The sequence below is a fragment of the Nanorana parkeri genome, unplaced genomic scaffold, assembly GCF_000935625.1.
Source record: "Nanorana parkeri isolate BGI_ZX_2015 unplaced genomic scaffold, ASM93562v1 scaffold606, whole genome shotgun sequence".
NCBI lineage: Eukaryota > Metazoa > Chordata > Amphibia > Anura > Dicroglossidae > Nanorana > Nanorana parkeri.
This window is the reverse complement of record NW_017306874.1, coordinates 878722-905390: the sequence shown is the minus strand read 5'-3', so window position 1 is coordinate 905390 and position 26669 is coordinate 878722. Positions and strand designations below refer to the sequence as shown.

General features: G+C 40.0%; 2 protein-coding genes across 2 annotated transcripts in view; one reads left to right on the top strand and one right to left on the bottom strand.

The window, feature by feature from the left end:
• The first annotated feature begins 490 nt into the window (after positions 1 to 490).
• Positions 491 to 12908, top strand: ANKRD1 (ankyrin repeat domain 1). Its single transcript, XM_018562854.1, has 9 exons — positions 491 to 583; positions 1479 to 1658; positions 3990 to 4121; positions 4204 to 4311; positions 5736 to 5834; positions 7358 to 7456; positions 9861 to 9959; positions 11538 to 11636; positions 12732 to 12908. Exons 1-9 carry the CDS (start codon positions 560 to 562, stop codon positions 12840 to 12842), a joined length of 951 nt encoding a protein of 316 aa, XP_018418356.1. The 5' UTR covers positions 491 to 559; the 3' UTR covers positions 12843 to 12908.
• Positions 12909 to 16226: 3318 nt separating this feature from the next.
• The window catches only part of RPP30 (ribonuclease P/MRP subunit p30), an 18108-nt gene continuing 7665 nt past the window's right edge, over positions 16227 to 26669 (bottom strand). The window contains exons 5-12 of the mRNA XM_018562853.1: positions 26599 to 26662; positions 26157 to 26228; positions 25414 to 25503; positions 23823 to 23939; positions 19000 to 19029; positions 18673 to 18710; positions 17778 to 17857; positions 16227 to 16336 (exon numbers count right to left, since the gene is read on the bottom strand). Of these exons, the coding sequence (XP_018418355.1) occupies positions 16227 to 16336; positions 17778 to 17857; positions 18673 to 18710; positions 19000 to 19029; positions 23823 to 23939; positions 25414 to 25503; positions 26157 to 26228; positions 26599 to 26662 (601 nt within the window). The remainder of the gene's footprint in view (positions 16337 to 17777; positions 17858 to 18672; positions 18711 to 18999; positions 19030 to 23822; positions 23940 to 25413; positions 25504 to 26156; positions 26229 to 26598; positions 26663 to 26669) is intronic.

Below are 26669 nucleotides of genomic sequence, written 5' to 3'. Positions count from 1 at the left end.
TCACAGTTTTGTGGCAGCCATGACATGAAATTAAACAGAAAGCCCTGCCCCAAATCCTCAGTGACAACTCATTTATTGGATGGGGCCTTTGATTCAAGCTCCTTTCCAGCATCTTTTAGTCATCAGGCAGTAGATAAAACTGGTGCAAGACCAACAGACAGCTGTCATACTGGTACAGATAGAATGACTTGCATTGCTGAGCTCTTTAGTCACTCTGAATGAAATGGTCATCTCGCATTTCATACTGGCTGTGGTATGCAATGTGGTTAGTGTATGGGATTTTTTTTCATCATAAGGCCCATTGCTACTCATGCCCTCCCTTCCTGGAGTATCACATGACACAAGATCTGGCTAGTTAGCATGTCTGGAATGAGAAAGCACCTATCTCTGTGTCTGAGCTAGGTCCATAGATGCTGGTTCCCAGGTTGGAACATTACCTCATTCAACCTTGCCAGAGACACAGTATATAAAGCACAACGGGGCAGAGCTTGGAGTAGAACTAACTTGCCCTAATTAAGGTTAACATCAGGAAAGGACATTGCAAGATACCACAGGCAAAATGCTTCTGAAAGTAGAAGACCTGGTATGTTTACTGTTATTTTTTAATTAAATTGAAACTAATTATATATTAGTACTTGTGTTGTAAACTAATAATGTTTTCCTGCACTAGTTCAATTATCTTTCTTGCCAAGGATCAAGGCTAATACTAATTTAACAACTTAGTTTAGGTTTATAGTCACATACTTGTTGAGGTTCTCTCTTAAAAGTATCTACAAAGTTGGTTAAAATGTAACATTCTGATTTACTTTTGTTCATACTGTGGACATGACTAGCATGGTATATACAAATACATATACGTTCAGAATATAGACTGACAATGACCTAGCTATTGGAAAAAAAATTCTACTACTGATAGTAGATGTACAAGATCTCTAGCTTCTTGGACAGATGGAGCCTGTATTACAGAATGAACATTTTATTAACTGTAACCCCTTGGTAGAAAGTTGGTGGTCTTAAAGATCTGTACTGGACACTTTTACTACATGTCTACTATACTCCTAAAGAGCCAATGTAGACGGACTCTACATTCACATCAAAAAGGAATCTTCAAACAATCTCTATTTAGCAGATGGATTGCTATTTGGGTGAAATGAAAAAAGTAGTAGCAAAAAAGCAAAACATTCTTCAATGGGCATAGTTATTTCCACGCTTGTCCATCCTTTACTCTTTCCCCCAAATTGAATTTGCAGTGAATGGATAGTAATGATAGGTTTTGATTTTTTTAAAGATGCTTTTATAGGATAATGGGAATGTTTGGAATGTATTTTTCTGTGGTTATGTTGGTTATTGATCCAATGTCTTTCAGGTGTTCCAGATGCAGTTATAAATGGAAACCATAGTTTACTGTTTGATTGTGGGTGGACAACAGATTTTTACCGATACAAGTGAAGATTATATTTGTTCTTATGAACCAACAGGTGACTGGAAAGAAGACAGAAAACAAAGACAGTGGAAATTTTGCAACAGAACATTTTGGGCATGGAGAATATGAAACAGCTGTAACACTAGAGAAACAAGATGATATAAAGACAACTTCAAAGTCATTGCTTGAACGTGAGGAGGAGAAACAAGCAGAGCAGAAAAAGCTCAAAGCTGAGGTACTGATAACAATCATACTACCCATGTAATGTACAATCTGTATAGTGCAGAGGTGTATTGTCACAATTCGGTAAGGCAAACATTTATTTGTATGTGTATAGACTACTTTCTGTTTCAACAGGCTGTTTTAACCGCACTTTTGTCCAGTATAATGGAGTATGCACAGGTTTACTAACAATGATAGCTTTAAAAATATGGTTGATTGCCTTCTTCTGGTTAAATGTGATCAAGTGTACTCCCTTAACCAATCTGTCTAGCAGTAAGCACCCATAACCAGTGAGGGATGTGCACCACACAAATCACAAAGACACACTAGAATATAAGCCCCAGTCCCAAATTACAACTGTGGAATCCCCGTAAATGGCACCAAAATTCTTTTTTATTTACATAGACTGACTGGTAGGTAATTCATAAAAACACACACAATAGGCAAACATGGTCTATTAACTGCAAAAAGCAAAGATGTTTGTTTTTATTATAATTACACATTTCAGTTGTTTAGACAGATTAATGTTATTTGATGAATAGATTCGTATGGCAGATTGCTCTTTGCCTTCTTTAGTAAATATTTTGAATGTATTTTGTATATTGCCAAAGGTATTGGGACATCTGGCTTTACACACACATGAACTTTAATGGCATCCTAGTCTTAGTCTGTAAGGTTCAATATTGAGTTGGAATATTTAGTTGCAAGGAAATTTCACAGATGGACTTATTGCACAGGTAGCAACCTATCATGGTACCACACTTTAATTCACTGAACTCCTGAGAGTGGCCCATTCTTTCACAACTGTTTGTAGAAGCAGTCTGCATGCCTAGGTTCTTGATTTCATACGCCTGTGGCCATGGAGGTGATTGGAACACCTGAATCCAATGATTTGGAGGGGTGTCCCAATACTTTTGGCAATATAGTGTATATCCAAATTCCAAACTTTCTTTAATTTTGGCTACAGAATGGATAAGATCCCTGTCAGGATTTTTTTCTTTTCCATGTGTGTCCTATTTTGGAGAGCTCTCTTCACTTCCTGTTCTGTGGACACACCCGGAACTGAGAGGAAATCTCCAAAGACAGGTAAATTCCCTCTAAAGCTGGCCATACACTTTACAACCATCGCAAGACTTTTGTCTTGCGATGGTTGTAAGGTAATTAAAAGCTCGTACGATCTGCCCATCTTGGACAGGCAGATCGTACATGCGATCATCGCTAGCGTGCCCCGCTGATGGGAGGGCTTTTGATTACTGCAATGCTGAGCGGGTAGCGTGCGCTTGTGCACATCGCCCGTGCGGCATTTGTCTTACGAGCTCGGCTGGTTTTCCAACGTGCTCGTAAGACAAAAGACGTGCGACTGTACAGTAGAATTGGTGGCACGCCTTCCATACACCTGCCGATTATCGTACGATCGCGGAATTTCCCGCGATTATCGTACGATAATCGGCAGGTGCATGGCCACCTTTAGGCCATGTTCACACAAGTAGCAGGCTCCACTGCCTCTCTGAAAAACGATCCACAGTGAATCGCTTTCCAGAGGGCAGTGGCATCCAGGTGATACTGTAGCCTCCTGAATGCCCGATGGGGATTTTGTATTGCAATAATGTGCCACAACTGCGTGGTTATGTGGTTTGAGCGCAGTCAAATTGATTGCAGTGGTCGCATTTGGCAAGCGGCATCACTTGTTAAATGCTACATTATGTTTAAAATTTGCAACACAGTCAGTTTTAGGTGGGTGGTCAGGGGGCGATAAAAACACTGATCAACCACCTATTTTTACTGCCATTTTGCCAGCTGCGAGAGTAAGGCCTTAGGCACTCACCAAAAGACCAAGTTGGAACACATTCCCTCTACTCCTTTTCTAGTTACAACTCAAAATTTGGGATTTTTCCTCACTTTTAGTCCTGGGAATAGTAGTCACTTGGGTGAGAGATAGAGTCACACACAAAATGTCTGCAGTAGGCACAATGGACAGCAATAGAAGGTTGTAAACCTTACCTACATTAACCAAAAAACTTTATGTCTATGGGCCCTGCATTGTACGTGATGACATCAGTGGTATTTCGAATGATGGAGCATAGGGGGACAATAATCTGTGGGTTCCACTCTTTGAGGCAGTGGGAGCAGGGTATTAGGTAAGTAAAAGTCCTTTACACTGCGCCCCTAGACATATTAGAGTAGTTAACCCTTGCAGTGCCGGGGTATATCCACTGCAAGGAGTTTTTTATTTCCCCCGGATATGGGCTTTAAATTCTGTCCTACTAATCTCTTAATTAATGCTTTGATTGTTGAATAAATGCTTTGATTGCTGAACATGTACCACTTAATGTTTTTTATTTAGCTTCTCAAAAAGAAAATAGATGAAAGACCAAAGCTAGACAACTTAGAAGATCTGCAAATTATAATAAAACTAAAAAAGAGAAAACGATGCAAGAAAGTGAAAGTACCTGTGGTCAAGGAACCAGAGCCAGAGGTAAGTTTATAATAAACTGACCAATAAATGAACCTTTTGGGAAAACGTAACACTCACACAAAGCCCAATCTATAATTTTTAGATTGAACATGTGGACGAAACAACATTTTTGAAAGCTGCACTGGAAAACAAAATGCCCATCATTGTAAAATACCTGGCAGATGGCAGGGATCCAAATGTCTGTGATGAGGTAGGATATTTATTTCTCTTTTTAGGTTACCTACAGCAGATGCCAAAATAAGAAATATTTAAAGCAGGAGCTGGCAAAGTTCAGTCCATTTGGCACTTAGCTAAAATTCCCATCATGCTTGGCATCTAAACAAGAGGTCGAGAATACATCGTGGATGTTGCAGTTCAGCAACAGCTGAAATACAGGAGGTAGATAGACTATTATAGTCTCAGGTTCTCATACACTGAAAAAATGATTTCTTAAGCGCCTATTTATGTACCATTCCAAAGTACAATTAAATAATAACAGATTATAAATTGGGGCATATGCTGACATTATACCATTTACCAAGAGGCTCAAGTACAGGATATAGGTAGGCTTTAGTGAACTCTTCTTAGCTGACTCTCAGTGTAAGCATAGTGATATGACTACAAGTATTAAAATGTGTCAAAAAGTAGTTTTAGAAAATGGTCCAGTAAGCAATACAATCTACCTTTTTAAATGCATAAATAGACTCTCCTTTTTAGAAATGTTGAGAAATGTCCATTCAGCATTCTGCTGTTACTTTATGTCTAACTAATGTCGCTGGCTCACTGTATTATGGATATCATTACTCACCTCCCAGGAAGGAAGAATATCAACTGCTTTACTAAATGACATGGTAGATAACTTGTCTTGCTAATCATGTGTTCCTTTTAATAGTGCATGTTTGATATAGACCTATAAATGTTAAAGGAATAGTGCATAACGGTAAGAAGATTAATCTCTCCAACCTGCTTATTAAATATTCTAGGGAATCTGGCAGTACAATCTCTGCACCTATGTCCCCAAACCTACCAGCCTGTCAAGTAGATCTTTCTGCTGCTGGAATTTTCACTGCAGTGCAAAGAGTTAGACAAATCTGTTAACTTTGGTTGGGGGGGATGAAACAGTGATAGATCATCAGATAGATGGAATGTCCTGAGTGGCAATAATTAGCACTTATGTATCTTTGCTAACAAAGCCAAATGCTGGCAGACATCCCCTAATTATGATTAATAGTCTTATTGGTAATAAACAAATGGTAATACAGACGAGATCCGATTTGCATAAATGTGTCTGGGAAGCTGGAACCCTGAATACCCGGAACAATATCAAGGTAGAAATTGTCTTGAATGATAAGGGCACCATTACTAGAGAACATGGGGAGCTACAGGATTTCTGAGCCTTCAGCCCCTGTGGCAATGATGCCAAACCCATCAATTAAAAAAAGCAGTAAATCCTTATACAGAATAGTTTCAGGAGCACTTTTTTCCAACATTTGTGTGCCTAACTTTGAACATTACACTAAATATTTTAAAAACGAAACTATCAAGCCCGGAAACATCCTCCTGTAATAGAATGTCGGTTCATCATTAAAGTGCATAGTTTATTTGCTTTATAAACTTGCCTCTCTTTCCTAACAGTACAGACGCACAGCCCTGCACAGAGCATGCACGGAAGGACACCTTGCCATTGTTGAGAAGTTAATTGAAGCTGGAGGAGACATAGAATTCCAGGACATGGTATGTGAATTTTTCCAATACATCTGTCTTTGAAAATGAAAATAGCCACAACAGAGAAGCTAGCAAGGTTGCTGGAGAAGTCACTGGAAAACATTGCTTGATTACAAAACTATAATTTCGTTGACAAAAGGCTGCCAAAATGTTGCAAGGCACTGAAGCCATAAGGGAAAATAATAGACTCATGCCAATCTACCTTTGCAACCTCCCGCTAAGTGCAATAAATGCAGTTTCCCTTGGTCTGAATCTTCCATGTGGTTAAGTATTTATCCATATAAATAGTGGGGAATAACTAGCAAGTCCAAACAATGAAAGGCCCCAATCAAAAAATAATTCGATTTTATCAGGCAAAATATCCCCCACGTAGGATTTCATTTTCCTTAGCTTAACAAGTAAAACCATTCCTGTGTGATTTTGAATAATAATTAAGGCATATTTAATATAAGGACACTTAATACATAGTTTACTTAGACATTTTGTATGAATAAAGTATATAGAGATGATCACTGTGCTAAATGCTATGTGGACTTGAAGTCAGCTACAAGCAAGGGCTCACGCTAGGGACTGGAAGTCATTTGGAAAGGTACCTTAAACTAAGATCACCACACAAAGGGACTGTTTATAGAAATAACTGCAATAAAAGAGGCTGTTGTCCTGCGTTTGTGTTAATTATCTGGGGACATATGGGAAACAACTCAGCTTTTGCCTTTATTTCTTTTCTCTGTTTTTCTTTTTGCCTAAAAGACTCAAATTGCTGATTGCAAGCTTCTAAAAGAGAACAAAGAGCACTGTTCCTTTAAATGTCCAGAGATCCCATAATGCATCACTAGAACTTCCTAATAAAAGGGAACCTGTCACAAACATCTATTACCGTCATGAAATTGCACTGCATTCCAGACTGGAAATCACACAGGTGGTGTCCTGTATCCACTTTATCCATTTAAAAAAGGTATATCTAAAGTAAAACTTTTTTTTTAATGATGGGTAAAGCAGGGAAGAGTCACAACCCTTGCCAGTTTTTTGCGTCTTAGTGGGGAGATTTCCCTTTACTTTTATCCTATACGAAAGGAAGTCAGAATAAAATTGTCTCTTGACAATTCCAAATTTGGGATTTTTCGTTACATTCTGCCTCAGTGACAATGGTCACAGGACAATACATACGGTAAAACTCCCTAGTGGGGAGTTTAGGATTTACTGTAGACACACTTTAAGCACAATACCTCTTTGCTGGTGTCTGCCATTCTTTCAAGCTTCAAAATCAATGTCATTTACTTGCTGGGATGCTAAGCAGGTGCTTCACTGCTCTGGAATTGGTATACAGTTTACAGTTCCACTTAGTTGCAGTTAAATAAATTCCTATAAAAAACATTTTAATTACTTTTAATTTAATTAATTATTGAGATATGCAGCCAAAGTCACAAATAGTCCAGACCGTTCAGAACTCTTTCAAAGTTTCTGTGGCCTTGCATGTCTGAATTCAGTAGATGGACCCAAATGTTCAGAGCTGTGTTTTGCTTTGTTCACAGCTTGAATCCACAGCAATTCACTGGACCTGCCGGGGTGGGAGTGTTGAAGTTTTGAAATTTATTCTGAACAAAGGAGCAAACCTCAATGCAAGAGACAAGGTATGGTATATTTGTGAGTTACAGTTGCTGAAATGCATCTCAAACCCATAATGAATTATTAGAATCAGAAGCTATCAAGGAAACGTTCAAATGAACTTTATCAGTCTTTGACAAGATTCTAGGACCGCTGAAATAATTTTCTTAGCTACATTCGATAAAATCAAAATAACCCGGCCATATAACAAAACATTTAGGCCCCATTCACACCTGGGCATGGTGGGAATGTTTGTCAAGTAGGTGCAAGTTCGTACGCGTTTGTGTGCCGTGTGACCTCATTGATTTCAATAGGTTCATAAACACGTGACAAAACGCGGAAAAAAAACCCCGCTTACATGGTATTTTGTGCGACACACGCTTTGCATTTTTGGCTTCTGCGTTTTCACACCCGCAAACACGGAGCAAAAACGCACGTCTGCGTTTGGTATGCCATTGGAAGTGAATGGCACCAAAGCCATGTTTCCATAAACGTGCGCCAAATGCTCTGGCGTGTGTTCATGGAACGCGCAGGTGTGGATGGGGCCTTATAATTTGTAGTGTACTGCACAAATGCACCAGCACCCCTTCTCTACTATCGGTAGGACATTCCCAATAAGTTAAATATTTGGTGAACCTCAGGAGAAAGGGGATAAATAACACATGGTAAAACAAACTTTTTACTAGTAATGCCAGGAATGCCGGATATGACTTTATAGGTTTGTCCCAAAGGCGTAGTCATTAGTTCCAATACAGATGAAGAGGGCTTTATATTTATAATAAAAAAGGACACAACAATCAGTTCTAGACAGACCTCCTTTAAAGTATATTAACATTTTGGAATTTTTTAAACCAGTTTAGGTTTTCGTTTGTGGTCTGTGTCATATTCCATAGATTTTTCTTTTCCTTCCTGTCCCGGAAACATAAGAGGAAGTGAGAGGAAATCCTGTCGTCATCACTATACCGCATCACCATTAGATGATTTTTCTCTCTATTGCGGTTTTGGTGACAACTGTAACATTTTTAATTGTCCATTTCTTTTTGACAGAGATAATCTCCCTAGTCAGGACAGACAACAATAAAAACTCAACTATATCCAAAACCTAAACTTATATTACATTCAAAGAATAGGGCTCAAAGTGTATCTAAAGCCAAAAATTTTTTTCCCATTTGGCTAGCGTAGAGAAAAGTTAAAACTACTGTCAATTTTTTTGGGGGGGGTTAGCGGTGTCTCTCCCTAGGGAGATTTCCCTTCACTTCCTTTCATGTAGACTCAACAGGAAGTGATGAGATAGCTTTCCGATAAGAAGTAAATCCCATTTTAGACCGTAATCGTTCAAACATTGAAAGATTTCCCATCTATTTCTGCTTTGCTGGCAACTCAAAGTTTTGACATAGGTGATCAGGACAATTAGAGATTGAAACTATTGCTTGAATAAAAAAATATATGTGCCAGAGCACCTTATTATAAGTGCACCTGCACTTAAAGTTTTCTCTTAGTCCCCCCGAAAAGTACCACAAATACCTGTTAAGCCTGTGATTGTGTGGTAATGATACTGCACTGCTCCTGAATTCAGAACAGTGTTGCCACTCATGTAGACTCTTCCTTTTTGCACTATAGTGGGATAAGAAAACTTTGCAGTGGGCGTGGCTATTAGCATTGTCACTACTAATTAAAAGCCTGGCCACACCAAGTCCTGCCCACTGCTTTCTGGATTGGCAGCACTGCCCCTGTTGCTGAAAACCCCCCACTGTGAGTTGCAGTGTGAGACAAAATTGGAGGTTTTTGGTTCACTCAGGGGAGGTAAAGGAAGTTGTTTACTTATGAGGCGTGTATACGACATAGTAACTGGGCTTAATTGTATTCTTTTTAAATTATACAGGAGCCTTTAGTACTTTAATCTACCCAACAGTGATACAGACAGTAATACAAACCTGAAAGTGGTTCTAATCCCTCACTGCTATCAAAATCTTGAAAGAAAATATGAATGAGATGTTTGGGAGAACAAGCATCACTGTTATGCAGTTATGTCACAGTGCTTTAAAATAAAAAAAAATAAAGTTAGAAGGTTCTGAAATTACAGATCTAATTACATAGCTATTGCTGATTGAGACAGTTTGCCTAAGACGACGGCCATTGGAAAGTACAGTGGATAAGTGTTAATGCAGAAAACAAGATTTTTGGGGGGAGATAACAGCCTGTACAATATGCCAGTATAAATAGGAAATACAGTGTGTTCTCCGACAGATTCAGTTAGTGTTACGGTTGAAATAGCAGATCTCTCAGAATGAAAGCTTATTGGTTTACATGTGCTGTTATTTATATATTTGCAAACTCATGAGCTACTGATATCCTGGTGCAGCTATTTTTTACCTAACTGCACAGACCTATGTACAGTTTAGTAAATGATGTCCATCTCGCTTTCTCTAGCTGTTCAGTACTCCTCTCCACGTAGCGGTCAGATGTGGAAAGTATGAGTGCGCAGAACATCTCATTGCATGTGAAGCTGATCTAAATGCCAAAGACCGGGTAAGAATCACCATTGCATCTGTAATAATAATCTCCTGTTTTAATGAAAGAAATACAACAAGAAACATGCAGAGCAACTTGTCACAAATTACATGTGCTAATCTAAGTCAGTAATTGGTGTGGTTACTGTAGATATCTATGCTAAAACTTTGATTAAAATTAAAGCTGAGGTCAAGCGAAGCAGCTAACATACAGTATGTAAAATGAATCACAAAATATTTGTGATTCTGTTCAGGTACGTTTGTGTTTCACACACCCCTGCTACACTGCATAGCCTGGAATGTGCTACTACCTTCTCCGTTATAGTTTTGGAATACAGCGGCATTACCTCTGTTGCCGTGTTACCCAAACTTGTCTTTGAGAGGTACCTGTGTTGCCGATAACCCCACAGGTAGTAAATGGTATTGGCGAGACTCTAATTACCCTGCCTGTATTAAATTGAACAGACAATTATGGACACCGGCACTCCAATAGTAGAAAAACGTCCGTTTAATGACGTCCGTGCAAAAACATACTTACTTCAACGTTTTGGGGTCATGCAGGATCCCCTTCATCAGGCAGAACAAGTCACGCAGGATCACCTTCATCAGGCAAGTCACAAGTCATCAGGCAGATCGGGGTCACGCAGGATCCCCTTCATCAAGCAGAACAAGTCACTTGTTCTGCCTGATGAAGGGGATCCTGAGTGACCCCGAAACGTTGCAATAAGTATGTTTTTGCACGGACGTCATTAACAGACATTATTCTACTATTGGAGTGCCGGTGTCCATAATTGTCTGTACTATTTTGACGGTGGCCATCCGTCGACTACCGATGCACCCATCTCTTTACTATGGATCAGCGGTCAGGAGTGCAATGGGTACATGGACTGTATTAAATTGAAAACACATACAGGTTATTCACAAAAGGGTGAAGAGTTTGGGGAAGGCAGGAGAAGTGAACAATCTAGGAAAACATATCTGAACTGGAAAGTGACCTGAATTGGAGAATTTTTCCAAATCAGCTATGTTGTCCTAGATTGTTCACTTCTCCTGCCTTCTAATTCTCCAAACTTTTGTGAATAACCCTGTTAGTCCTGGTGAAACTTGATGGCAGATTTGGGAAACATTCTATAATCTACAATATCTGACCACCAATACATTGTAAAACAGTAGAGGGTATATATAATTTATTACACCAGTTCCTATCCCAAAAAGTAGTAGTAGTTGAATGCGTCTTTTACAGACTCCCAAACTTATTGCAGGTATAATGTTTGGGTAGATGGTTTTATGCTTATGCATTGTTATAGGAAACCCAAACAAAAGATAAGGAAAACATACAAACATCCCATGGGGTGTGAATGCAGAAGGCCAAAGCTACAACGCAAGGTTGCTACACACGGAACAGCCATGTTGTCCACACTGACAGCTCGATTTCTAACAGTGTTTTGCAATTGCTAATCCCAGTAATGTGCAACATTAAGCATCATATCTTTTCCATTATTGTATAACTCATTCTGCCTTTTGGAAACAAAAGTTTACAAATGATCATTTTGCCATGTGAATCCCTAAAATATTATAACATTATGTTTTTCTGCAGGAAGGGGATACACCAATGCACGATGGAGTCAGACTAAATCGTTACAAAATGATGAGACTCTTGATTATGTATGGGGCCAATTTCTCAGTCAAAAATTGCGTAAGTTCCTGACAAACATTCTTTTTTTTGCATGCAATTATATTTGACACCAGGCTAAATACAAACCTTTAAAAAGGGATTGAAAAGTCTGTACTGGTAAAAACATGAGGATTTTTATAAAGAACAAACTCAAAAAGGGGCAAGATTTAAAATCTTCCATTTTAAGTTTAATTAGCAGAATACTCTTTAAAACCATTATAAACCTTTCTTGCAATGGGAAAAGCAGGAAAATTAAAAAGGAGAACTATGAGGCGAGTGAAAAAAATAACTCCTCCTCATAGTTCGAGCTGACGTGTGACAATGAAACGGTCACGTCGGCTCAATAGATCGGGAAGTAAGCAAAACACATACCGTCGCTCGCTCACTTCTCCATCATCCCCCTGCAGAGAGCAGTGACTGTCAGTCACGGCTCCCTGCAAGGATTCCCTCCCCGCTGCGATCCTCCAGCGCTGAGTGGAAGAACGGACGGGGGAGGGTACAGCTGGCTCTGCCTCTAAATAGGCAGAGCCCGCTGTCACTCACACAGCTGGATGGATCTCGACAGTAATCTCGGGATCCGTCGTGGCTGAGGCGGTCTTAGTATACCGCTAGCTATAGCTCGCTATATACTGAGCTTTGGGACACGGGAGGATGCCAGTTTATGTCCTCCCGTGACCCTTATGAGAACCATGGGGAAAAACACTTATCCCATAGTTCTCTTTTAAGGATCCAACATCCTCACAAACAGTCTGTGTCTATACACCCTAAATCATGATAAACACAACATATACAGACAAATAAAAGGAGACATCTTCCCTGCCTCAAGACAACTGGATAATTCCTGAAAAATGTTGTAGCCACATACAGAAGCTAAAATTTTGTAAGCAGATACCTAACAGACAGAGCTCTAAAGACACCAATGTTGGCTATTTCCATAGACGGAGTTGTCCGTTTTTAAGATATGTGATTTAATGTGACCATTATAGATCAAACTAGTAGTTAATTGAGTTCTTTAAACATTGAATGTACACATGTCAAGCTATGCACATCTAGTGGAAAAACTGCAAGTAATTTATGTGTTTGTCTGACTGAATATTTTCTAAATTGTCCTGACAGGCGGGAAAGACACCAATGGAACTTGTCCTTCAGTGGCAAAACGGCGCCAAAGAAATATTCAGTGGGCTCCAGGAAAATTCATACAAGAACTCTCACATACAGAATTTCTGACAGAAGAACAGTTTGAATAGGCATTAGCTATGACACATTTTTTTTTTGATGCAAGAAGCTTTGATATGACTATTCCAGATTTTTTTTAAATCCCCTGCACTTTGAATTTTTTAAACTGTATTTATTTATTTATGGTTTGTTACTGCATATAGGTATTGCGCTTTATATTAATTCCATAAGGAAAAATCTTTGTGTTGGATAATTGTGGCAGGTACACTGCCTAATTGTTATTACTGTTTTTAAGTCATATGAAGGACACCAATATTTGTATTTTAATCTTGTTAAATGTAAGTAGTATAGAAACACATGCTGGGCGTTAGCCATTGTGTTGTGACCGACATGACAAGAAGTACTGAGGACAAAGCCAGAGAGAGGACTCTTGGCTGTATGTTTGGAAGCATGAGGCTTCTGCAGTGGCGTGGACTACCCGCTTGTGGATAAATAGTGGGAAAAGGCCCTTTGCCTTGCAAAGCTACTAAACAAGAGAATGGAGAGAACTAGAATGTTAGGGAACTATGGGGGTGTTAGCTGCCGCTTCAGAACAGAAGCATCACCTTGTTCCGACTAGAACTTGCCTATTAGGTTAGGTTGGACCTTCAGTCTGAGCAAAAGGTGTATCTGCTAAAAGCAGTGGGCCTTGTTTATTAAAAAAAAAAAAGCTACCAAAGGATCTGTAGCTAGAACCCACAACAACCATATTCTGTTTATGGAAGAGGAAAGTTAATCCTTCACTGGTTGTTGTGTACATAGAGGTGTGAAACAATATTTTAACAGAAAGGCACAAAACATGGGTTTAAAGAGTTTCACTACTGCAAATATCATCTCTATGTTTCCTTTGACCTTGCTTTCATAAATAAGCCTCACTGAATTTAGTATAGCTCTGCACAAAGCAGTTTATTCTGAATAAAACTGAAAAAAGCATTGTGCAGAATTGATTGGCACTCTGTTTAAAGAGCCCCCCTACAAGCAGCTTGCAATATGGGTTGATGTCTACCTAGAGCCACAGCTTGCTCTCTAAATTTAGGAAACCGTTTAAAAAAAAATAAAAAATATACAAATAAAACGCTGTCTCTCCTAAATCATAGAAGCAACCCAGGAGAACCCAGCAGCACAGCCCCGGAAAAAGTTTGTTCTTTTGTCAGGTTGATGATGCATTGGCCTTTTTTTCTTCTCTCAGAAATGAATATTGAAGATAAAAAAAGGACTTGCATGTTGACTGACATCTCGGAAAGCAACAGAACAAGGGCTGCAGCTGTTTGTGGATTCCTGTGGCTCTAGTTCACATATGAAGAATGGACAGCAAGCTACTTTGATATTAAAATGGCTTGGACCAGATGTCCTGTACGTAGGATCTTTCCAATAATGTGAGGTCTGGAAGATCCTCCAGAGACATAAGGTTTCTGAGCTATGACTGAGAAGGATTAGAGACTGGGTGAGACACTAGATGGGATGAGACAGAAATGCAATAGAAAAGGGAAAAGTTGTACTATAGATTGTTCTTTTATACATTTGTATTGTATTTTCTGTACATTTTGTATTGAGTACATATATTATGAAGAAAAAAAAAAAAAAGTTGCACATCTTTATATAATGTACCAATATAATGACATAGAATGGAGCAAGGGTACGAATTCTGACCATCCTTTGTAATATTGCATATTGTATTTATTCTTCTTGATGTAGACTGTATCTCATGAATTAGGCTCTGCTCATATCACAGACCTACTGTAATGATATAATGTGTGGCCACACTGCCCCATCTGCATTGCTCTGTGCAAGGCTGTGATCATGAGACAAGAGTCTACATGACATGTACTAGTAAAACAAAAGACCTAAAAGCTGTTACGTAACACGAGAAAGATTGAATTCCTGGATGAGCAGTGGTGCTAGTTCACCACCTAGTGGCAGTAATCTTGCATCAAATTCTGCTCTCCTGTATTTTAACATTTTAAACTCTACTAAGCAATGAAGCAAAGAACGAATTTTGTTTCACTGCAGCCTGTAGTGCACATATCCACAGTGGTCACTGTCCCTTTATAGGCCAAACTGACACTGATGGGCTAGCATATTGTTAAGGGCTAGTGATTAGACCGAGGAGTTCTGTGCAGTTGAACAGGACATGGGAACTACACAGAAATCAGATCTGTATTATACACATTTTTTTTTTCAGAGCTCCTGGATTATATATCTTTACTGCGAGCTTTGGAAGGAGAGGAACCACAAAACTACACAAATGGACAATAGGGATTTACACAAATGATTTAATAGTGATATTACACCAGAAATACAAATCTCAAATGTTCCATTACTGTTTTATGGTTTCAAAAGACAAAACTGATCTATTCTGTACAAATAAATGTTCAACAATAAACTTGTTAAACTATTCTGAACTGCTGTCCTTTTTTAAACAAGTACTAAGTCAATCACACTTAAAAGGGTTATTCACAAAAGGGTGAAGAGTTTGGAGAAGGCAGGAGAAGAACAATCTAGGACAGGGGCGCCCACAATTTTTCGTCTGGAGATCTACTTTTCAAATGACGAGCTCAATGAGATCTACCAACGAAAAAACACCTGCGTTCAGGGGCGGGAGGGGGCGTGGCGGTGCATTGAAGTCAATGACACCGCAGCCAGGCCCCTAACCCACAGTGCGATCGCCTGCACCCGGAACCCAGGCGCATTAGTTCCTGCTTTTCGGTCCAGTGCGATCTGCAAAAATGCTGCAAGCACTATTTTTGCAGATCACACTTTACCGGAATGCAGGCACTAATGTGCCTAATGAGCGGGTGATCAAACTGTGGGCGGGGGACATGGCTGTGGGGCAACCCCATGCCCCTAACGCATTCCAGTGCATTCTAGAGGCGCAGGCGTCCTATCCTCCCGTAGTGCTCCTGTGGCCGACCCTTTCCGACTGCCACTCCCGCCCCTTTCCGTCTGCCGCGTCTGACACGTTCAGCCGGCAGCCGCACGAGCACCGCGTAAGCATAGCAGTAGCCAGCTCCTTTTGTACGTGGCAAAAAGAAAAAAAAAGGTGCCCCCCACAGCAGACCCCTGGAGGCAGCGCAGCGGGGATCCAGAGAAGACAGGACATCGCGATCTACCAGTGATCGCGTATCGACCTTATGGGCACCCCTGATCTAGGACAACATAGCTGATTTGGAAAAATTTTCCAATTCAGGTCACTTTCGAGTTCAGCTATGTTGTCCTAGATTGTTCACTTCTCCTGCCTTCTCCAAACTCTTCACCCTTTTGTGAATAACCCAGTTAGTATCTGCCCAAAAATCATATGTTCCAAATCTACCCTCACTGTGGGGGGATACAAAAGATAAAAAAAAGAACTGAAAAGATCAAAAGATTTTTGGCATTTTTGGAAATTATATACACACTTTATTCCTTTTTCGCTTTTTTGGTAACTGGCTCCTCCGCTGATTCTTCATCTTCTAAAACCAGAGGTTTCTTCATTGTGTATGTAATGCCAAAAGCAGTCTTTCTGGTCTCTGCAGTTGAAAACACATAATTAAATAAGCTGTGTACTGTGCCTACCAAGCTGGAAAATCTTTACGGAAATTGAGCACAGCAGGATTGCTGAACGTAGGTAAGCAATCCACATAACTAGACAAATAGCAGCATTCTTTTCATTTGTTTGTGATCTAAACCACACAGGCTAAAGCTATGAATATACAAGGTCTAATGCACATAGATTAGGTTATATCTGGCCAGTGCCACTGCATGTATACATCATATGACCACTTCTACTATTAGTGATAAAACCCAAAAGGTTAATTTGAGCCCTATATTTATCATCTATTTGACCAAATAAGTCTAACATTCAGTAAGGTACACTCCAGAAAGAGCACCAATGCAAACCCACATGATTAGTTAACAGCAAGGGCTGTTGGCAAAATCAGTCACAAGTAGGTGCTGTTTCCCTGCTTGTGATACACTCGCACAGATCAACTTTTGTTTCTACTTTTGGGAGCTGCTAAAAACTGCAATATGTGACCAAGAACGTGACAAGGTAATTAAAGCACTGAACCACATATTTTTATTACGATTTCAATAAGCTGTGTTTTTTTGGGGGGAGCCTGGAGTTCAACATTAAACAATACATATCTACGTTATTTGGTGCATTGCAACCTGCATAAGAATCAAGTAATAAAACAAAGCCATGTGAACTCTTGCCAAAATGGGAACAAGACTAATCTAGTATTTTTGGGCAACCGATAACCATCGGCAGTTAATCCCATTAAAGTGACACTAAACTCAGGAGTTACATTTTACACATGTATTTAAGTAGCTTAACTATTAACAAAAATGTATCTTATTTGTGTATCACTCAACTGTATGCTCCTCAAATCATCTCGGAATTGGTGCTGACACTGTCCTTCCTTCTGGAGGGTGGTTACTTTTGTTCCCCATGGTCCCCGTGTGTGTTGTAAAGTAGCCACCCATTGAAGTTCAGACCCATGATAGACTAGAATTTCAATACAAATTGGCTAACTAAACTTGTGATTGTAGTCCATCATGGGAACAAGCTTGGAGCGGTGTCAGCACCAATTCAGAGATGATTTGAGGATCTATAGCCAAGTGATACATTTTTGCTAATAGGTAAGGTTCTTGAATGCATTTTTCGGATTTAACACATGGGTCTAGTGCATAAATAAGTTACGTTCTTGTTAATAGTTAGGGTAGATAATTGCATTTGAAAGATTTAGAGCCTGAGTTTAGTGTCACTTCAACTATAAATGCCCCAGCTGTTCAGGCCCCCACCCTTAATGCCTAACCTTTTCAACTATAAACTGGGGAAACATGAAATAAGACAGATCATGGAGTATGTTAGATATAAAAGACAAATGCATCAAACAAAATATTTAGCTGGATATGGATATCATTTTTCATTGTGATGACAAAGAGGGCATAATTAATACTGGGACTTACCACCATGCAGCAGTGCAGACCGGCAGTTGATTGACAGGGCAGCCTTGGCAGGTCCTTCAGATAATCCAAACAGTAAACCTCTGATAATATGTTAAGTGGTTCTAACACAGAATGATATACCTGACATTTCATTACCAAATATTTTAAAGTAAATAAAAAGTGATAAAAACTAGGGATGCAAGTACAAGTACCAATATTTTTTTTCTATACTTGCCAATACCGCTGCCGTGTGTCCTGATTATCAGGAAGTCGGCAAGGCATCACCACCCATCGTCCGGCTTCCCGATTGCTTGGGAAGCCGGTGCTCTTTCCGAGGCTGCCTGACCAATCAGGAAGCCGGGTCAATGGGTGCCTCCCAGCTTCCTGATTGGTCAGAAAGCCACGCTGCCTAGCAGCAAGTGAAGTTGGCTTCCTAGTCAATCAGGAAGCCGGGCAGCATGTCATCACCCGCCTCCCTGATTAGCTAGGAAGCCGGCTTCACTTGTTGCTAGGCAGCGTGGCTTTCTGACCAATCAGGAAAGGGTCATTAGGTCACAAAAGGTAATTAGGTGCCGCCTGATTGGTCAGGAAGCCAGGCTGCCTAGTAACAAGTGAAGCCAGCTTCCTAGTCAATCAGGAAGCGGGTCATAACCCGCCTCATGGCTTCCTAAGTGGAAAGAAAGCCAGCTTCATGCTCCTTCGGCATTGAAGGTCAGAGGGAGATCTCCCTCTGACTGGAAGTTCCAGTATCAAAAGTAAGCGTCGGAGCATTTGGGCAAGTACAGGTACTCGCCAAAATACTCGGTATCGTTGGTTCCCTAATAAAAACCACAGGTGTATATATAAGCAAATATAATCCGTACTGGGCACAAAACCATTGATCCATTTACATTGACAAATACAAAAAAAAGGATACAATGTGGCAACATCATATGGACCTCTCAAGTCAAGCGGCTGCAATTTACAAGGAAAGAAAACAAAAACCCATAAAAATGCTACTTTTTTTTACATTTTGGGTAGATTTTTTTATCACAGACACACCATGAACATACATATTACAATATATAAAAGGCAACTAGGCTATCCCTTATACTATGCCTGCTTTACACACCATGGATAGAAAACAGGGGCCAGTAATGTAGATACCTAAATGCATATACAACCCTTCCCTACCTTTTCTTAAGCCTTTTCTATAGCTAGTAGTTGAGACACATAAAGGAGAGGAAACAAACAAAAAACTTACCCTTTCTGCACCACTTGAAACAATAATGTTCTAAATGAAAAAAAAATACAGAATTATCCATGTGCAGAAAAAAAAAACAAAAAAACAGATTAAGTCATATATTCACCACTAAGGGTAAGACAAATTTACCCTTAAATTAAAAAATGTAGGAACACTAGTCTTATGCAAAAGATATATACTGTATATACACTTTAAACTGAGGATATATTAAAATGACTGAACACAATCCTAATACAAAATGTACCTTGCACTTGGTAGGGGGACCGATATGTATCCCATACACAATACATTCTGACTTTAAAATCGAATTACAATCTTCATTAGAATTACCAAAATTATTTATTATATAAGCACCTACTTTAATAATTTATTTAACTCATATCCATTCAGGCAGGCCCACACACTACATAGTTGGGAGATCTAAAGGAGTTTGTGCATTAAGACTAACATGTGTAGTGAGACCTTTAAAAACATATTGTAGCACACTCCTGTTTTATCATTGGAAAAATCAGTTTTTTGCCTTGGCTCAGGCCTGCTACCATTTAGTTTTTAAAGGGAAAAGAGGAATACTTGTGAGAATCCACATATGAAATCTGCCACTTTTGACTCACAAACTGCATACTAGTTTTAAGGCAGTTCAGCTTTTATATCCCAAAACGTGAAAGTTGCAAAATGACACTTTGCATCAGAGATTTTATATCCATATATTTAGATCAATGACAGTTTCTACTTAAAAAGGACAACTGAGCCCATTAGACGTTTGACTTCAAAGCTAAGGCCTTGTTGCAATAGTTTCAGTTTGCATGCTCCTGAAAGGCCACAATTCAGGCAGTTGGAATTAAATTGATTTATTTGTTGTACAATATGGCACATTGACCTGGAGAGGCTGGTGGCATAATTTGGCTTTCTACCGACTGCAGCTGCTGGCCAGAGAGGAGAATCTTTCCTTGTTTCAGATGTTCCATGAGGACCTTCACAAACTGCTTTTCCATAGAGAGATATGTTTCTCAAAGGGCAATAAGGTTATGTTGTGTCTACAGGTCCTTGCAAACTACTTTCAAGTAGGAGTTGTTTTCCTTTTTTTGTAGCAGTCATTACTTTGCACATTACTGCACTATAGAAATTATTTCCTATTCAACTCCATCCTCCACCACTGTCCCTTGCCGATGGATTCCTTGAGGGCACATGTTGCGGTGATTCCTAAAGAGGGGAAGGACACCGCACAGTGTGGGAGCTACCGTCCTATAGCATTATTATGTATGCGCTGCAAATTTATGTGCCTTATATAGGGTATACTACGCTACTTGACCAGTGGCTTGCTCGATGCTAATTGATGGGCTCAGGAACTGGTGATATGCCACTGTGCCTTTAATTGTTTTGCCTCGTTTTGAAGTTAGGTACACCATTATGTTTTGTACATTCTTGTATGTTATATTGAACAAGTTGGTTGCCTGCGTGCAGACCTTTACGATTTGATAATATACCAACCTATTGTTTTATTTTTTTCTTGCTCAATAAACCGAGATTTGAAAAAAAAAGAAATTATTTCCAATAAATTACAAAGTAAATTCAAGTCCCCGAATTTGATAACACTTGTTATGGGCGGTAGTGGTGGCACTGTACTAAAATAGGACAGGATTTTGCCACTTCTAATGTCAATATAAAAAGGTCGACATCGGTGCTTCTACATACACTATATTGACAAACGTATTGGGACACCCCTCCAAATCATTGGTTTCAGGTGTTCCAATCACCTCCATGGCCACAGGTGTATAAAATCAAGCACCTCGGCATGAAGACTACTTCTACAAACATTTGTGAAAGGGTCGCTCTTAGGAGCTCAGTGAATTCAAGCGTGGTACTGGATAGGTTGCCACCGATGCAATAAGTCCATCCGTTGAAATGTCCTTTCTACTAAATATTACACAGTCAACTGTTTGTGGTATTATAACAAAGTGGAAGCAACTGGGAACAACAGCAACTCAGCCACAAAGTGGTAGGCCACGTAAAATGATGGAGCGCGGTCAGCGCATGCTGAAGCATGCAGATGTAGCTACAGACCTCCAAACTTGGTGTGACCTTTAGATTGGCACAACAACTGTGCGTAGAGAGCTTCATGGAATGGGTTTCCATGGCCGAGCAACTTCTTCCAAGCCTTACATCACCAAGTGCAATGCAAAGCGTTGGATGCAGTGGTGTAAAGCACGCCACCACTGGACTCTAGAGGAGTGAAAACGTGTTATCTGGAGTGACGAATCACGCTTCTGTCTGGCAATCCGATGGACGTGTCTGGGTTTGGCGGCTGCCAGGAGAATGGTACTTGTCTGACTGCATTGTGCCAAGTGTAAAGTTTGGTGGAGGGAGGATTATGGTGTGGGGTTGTTTTTCAGGGCTTGGGCCTGGCCCCTTAGTTCCAGTGAAAGGAACTCTTAAGGCATCAGCATACCAAGACAGTATAGACAATTTAATGCTCCCAACTTTGTGGGAACAGTTTGGTTATGGCCCCTTCCTGTTCCAACATGACTGCGCACCTGTGCACACAGCAAGATCCATAAAAGACATGGATTAGCGAGTTTGGGGTAGAGGAACTTGACTGGCCTGCACAGAGTCCTGACCTCAACCTGATAGAACACCTTTGGGATGAATTAGAGCAGAGACTGCGAGCCAGGCCTTGTCCAACATCAGTACCTGACCTCACAAATGCGCTTCTGGAAGAATGGACAAACATTCACATAGACACACTCTCAAACCTTGTGGACAGCCTTCGCAGAAGAGTTCAAGCTGTTATAGCTGCAAAGGGTGGGTCAACTCAATATTGAACCCCAAGGACTAAGACTGGGATGCCATTAATGTTCATGTGCGTGTAAAGGCAGGCGTCCCAATACTTTCAGCAATATATTGCATCTCCCTCCACCCAAGGAAGCAGAATAGTACCACCTTGTGTCATGCCTACTAAACATTTTGCAGAGCAAATTTTCTTCTCCAAGGCTGCACCTTCTTATTATATTAGCGTACTGTCAAATTTATTTTTAAAAGTGAAGGTTTTTGATGCATGTACCCGAAATTAAACTAATACTTTGTGCAGTGCAATCTGTGCCGAAACCGAGCATTTACTAAAACAAGCAAACAATCTCACAGCAGAGCCCTAGGCTTCTCAAGAAGTTGCCCTTCTAACCAGCACATATTTTTTTGAGAGATTGATTTGGCTTGGTGGCAGGTCAGGCTGCAGGCATGAGGTTATAATAAACAATTCAAGAGAACAATGACTGCCCTTAGGACTTAAATGACCGGGCCTGGTGCCAGGATTTGTGAATCAGATGCTGTCACAACAGCACAAGCTGATGTTTAACATCTCAGAGGAGACAAGTGAGGAAAGTAACTCAAAAGCAAGTTTTATACAATCAATCATTAGAACATACAGAATATATTATTAGATATTCATATTAGCACTTATATATAAAACGTGCTCTATGTTAGTACCGCAAGCAGGATAAGGGGGTGTCCCTAAGTGTCAAGGAAGTGCAGATAAATAGTATTAGGGATTTCTATTCCACAGGACAGTAAGAATCAAACAACGCTCTGAAAGGTTCCACATAAGACTGTTCTCACCCTCCACATTACCTAGTTTTACATGAAAGATAAAATGCAGAAAACAATTCTTTAAAACGGAGCACATTTTCTCACATATGCTGCACTGGGCAAGTTGTGATTAAAATCATTATGCACACACACACACACACACCTGTAGCCTTGAGATTCATTGGGTAAAATAGCCAGTAACTATGATAAAGAGACCAGCACTACAAAGTGTAATCCACTTTACTTTATTTGAGCATAGTTACAGTCATACCAATTTTTCATGAACATAAATATCCCCTTTATACAGCACTTTATGTAGCCTTGACAAACGTTGGATTGCAGACTGTAACCATGCTTAGATTTAATGAATACGATTTTGGATTACACTTTTGAGTGATAGCCTATTTATCACTGCTTGTGAAAGAATGCGACATGCTGCATCTCTAGATGTATTCCCCTTCCAAGTCCCATTCCAATCTATTGAACGCAGAGCAGCACATTTGAAAAACACGGTCATGGTGAGTTGCTGTATGCGTTAGGGTGTGTACAAGTCCTAAATGTGTACGAACATTGCTGGGATCTTGTCCCCGTTGAGCACATCTCCCTATTAGCCGTCATTTACAGGTTGTGACTAAATATACCGGCATTCACGCGGTTTCCAGGTACTGGCAAACAAATATTTTTATAATTGGATTTCCTGAAACTAAAAGAAATGACCACAAGTCTCTGAAACAAACATGTCTGTTAAATGTCACACTGCCAGGAAAAAAAACCCATAGAATCTAAAGTGTTGCAGAGCATTTTTGGCCCTCATAATGAGAAAATAAAAGCCAGCATGTTCACTGTAGACAATGAAATCCAAAACAGGCCACGGGGAGTCTGCAGTCCTACAATGTATCCCTGCTGTGCAGCATCATTAATGCTACATTACGCTAGTGTGGTCATGCTGTGTAATTCACCTGCATCAGGCAATGTCAGCATGACTGCAAGAACATAACTGACTTAATGTGTTTTAGTGAGTCAGCGAAATATATGTGCTTTCTGATGATTTTAAACACCTGTTATATAAGCATGCATTTATTATTTTAGCCCCCACAAGTTATACACAAGAATCAAACAGTTTTTTTTTTTTTCTTCAGGTCACTGTAACTTCGTTTATGCTACAACACTACATCTCTGCAAGGCGGAGGACCAAAACTGTGGTATTGTAAGACTGTACAATGCAACACAACATAATTACTTACCTTTCCTTTGCTGGTCTGCATTAAGTTGAGCGCATTTGAAATTGTATATCTCCTTAATGTAGAGTCTTTGATGGCTGGAGTGTAAATCAGTTCAAAAAAGATGCCTCGCTCAATTGCCTAGAAAGAAAATGAGAATAAAGAGTGTGTGTGTACACGGTATATAATGTACATCAATGGGAAGCGAGGGAATTAGGTTCCAGGCCTCTCTCAAAAATGACAAAAGTGACATAATACACTATATTTAAAGCTTTGAAATTAGTGTTTGGAATGCTCCAAGGGTCCCCTGTGCCCCTAGCATGGCTCTGTCTGTCTCCATATCTCCATGAGTACCCCTGTGCTCCTCCACATCTCCACGTGTACCCCTGTGCGCCTCCAAATCTCCAAGTATCAACCGACGCATGTTTGCATGCGTGCATGTATGGGTGGGGGCTTTAACAAAAATTTCACCTAGGACCCCCCTGAAGAAGCTGATGAAGCAGAGATCTGCTTCATCAGCTTCTCTCCAGCGTCTGAAGTTGGAGAGTGACACAAGAATGCGGAAGTGATGTAATAAACCTGTACCGACCTCCCTCTGATCCCCTGTGGAGCCCGGGACCAGCTTGACAACGGGAGGGGGGGCCGTGGAGGGGGGACACGGGCCGGCAGCTCATAGAGCCGGCAGATCGCTTGTATGTTAACAGGCATCGGTGCCTGTTTTTAAATTGACTGTTTCCCGCACCGGCCGGGAGGTAGTTAAAAAAAAAAAAAAAAGTTACAAAAAGGGTAAAAAAAACACACCTGTGTCTCCACTGTGCGCTCCCGTCCAAAGATCTGAAAAATCTCGGGCAGCCGCAAAGGCTGATGGGGCGGGCGTATGCACTGTAGAGATCTTCGTCCGGGAGATGAGGAGAGACACAATGTAAGTCTATGCCGGCAGTCTGCACCCACACAGACGACACAACGGTCAGCGCTGGATCAGAGACCGATACCAGCACTGGAGGGACAGCTGAAAACTACAGGAAAGATGATGATGATTGGATCAAGAGGCATCATTTAAGCCAAGTCCTTAACTAGCATTGGGGGGGATCTCCATTAATGTCACTAACCCAGGAAGTCTGTTATTAGCTAGATCAGCAAATGAAAGCTAAGGAAAAAAAGCCAAAAAAGAAAACTAATGCAGCCACCACATTTGAAGACTGGTAAGCTGAAACGCATTACATTGTTGTTTTTGGGTTAGGTACATTTTAGGTGTAAAAAAAAATGTCCAGCAAAAGAAAAACAAAAACAGACTGGAAGGAATTAGGGCACCTGTCTTTTCAGCTAAATTGACTGACCAGTATCTCCTCTTATATTCACATAACTGGATTCAAAACAGAAGACTAGCAGGAAGATAAGTTAGTGGGCCCGCTGGAGCTCGGTATCACTCCCCATAAGGGGTTTTTCACTTTCTAAAGTTGAAAAGTTCATTAAAGCGCCAAATGTCTCTATAGTAGAATCTGTTCTCTGCTGCAAGAAGCAATCTGTATAAAGCCTTCAAATGAAATAGGAGTACTAATAATAAAAAGGTATTGAATCATGTTTACGATCAACTTGCTCTACTTGTAAGACTTACGGCACTTATAGGTGGGCTTCGGAAAAAGAATGGAGATTTTTCGGTTACATTGATACAGATGACATCTACGTCAATGCTTGTACAAGCAGCCTGGTATATGACAGAGGAAGACGTTAAAATGATTTTACAAAGAAAAGATTTCTGAACACTTTGCATAATTGACATACAATACATAGTTAATCAGGTTTAAACAAGACACATGTCTATCGAGTTCAACCTATAGAGATATGAAAAAAAAGAAGAAAAGCCTAAACAGAACGTTATGCCACCAATCACCCACTGTTGATCCAGAGGAAGGCAAAAAAACCCCTATAAAGCATGGTTCAATTTGCTCCAACAGGGGAAAAAAAATTCCTTCCCGATAAAACGTTTCATCTTATGCATGCAGAATACCAGCCTGTTGGTTAGTCACCACAGCATGCTCCTGCCATATTCTGTTTGAAGTGCATCAGAAATCGATGTCAAATTCTTTCAGGGAACAATCCACAAGAAAAAAAAAAGAAGTTTTTTCTTTGCCATCTGTACTCACGGCTATCTATTTCGCCTCCCTCACAGTTGTGTTATACAGAAATGGGAAATGTGAACAAAATATAAACCACAAAAAAAGGTCTAACTCTTTACCACTCCATCCTAAACTACAGAAAGCCTTGGAAGCAGCTCCACTTTAAAATACATAAAATGTATACTGCTAGGATATTTCCTGACAAGAGTATATAAAAAGAGCAGAGGTCAGAATCACTTACATGAAATAACTTCTCAGTCTTGGGATACACAGCCACGATATCATAAGGTCTTGTTAATGTTGACGTTGACCTCTGAGAAAAATACATAATGAGGAAATATACATCATACCTCAATGTTTCAAGACTGTATTATTTTGTGTTTGAAATGGTTTATTACAATATTGCAAATTTTAATGCAGAACAGCATTTTCTGAAACAACTTCACCGGCCTGGGACATTTTTGTAGCACTTAGCTACTATGTTCAATTTTTCTCTTTTTTAGCTGCAGGTGCAATGGATGTAAGTGGGAGGGACATGTATTTTTTTTAAGCAAATCTACAATAATCGTCCAATAACGCACTGCATGTTGATAACATTTTTTTTCTAGTAAAGGCAGTAGATGGGCTTGCAGTGTACTACTAGGTTTTAATAAATGCACAACAAGAACCAGATACCAACATACCAGTGAGTTGTAATGGGATGGATCAGAAGCGATAATCGTCAATCTAGTTAAAATCTTGATTGGTGTTGATT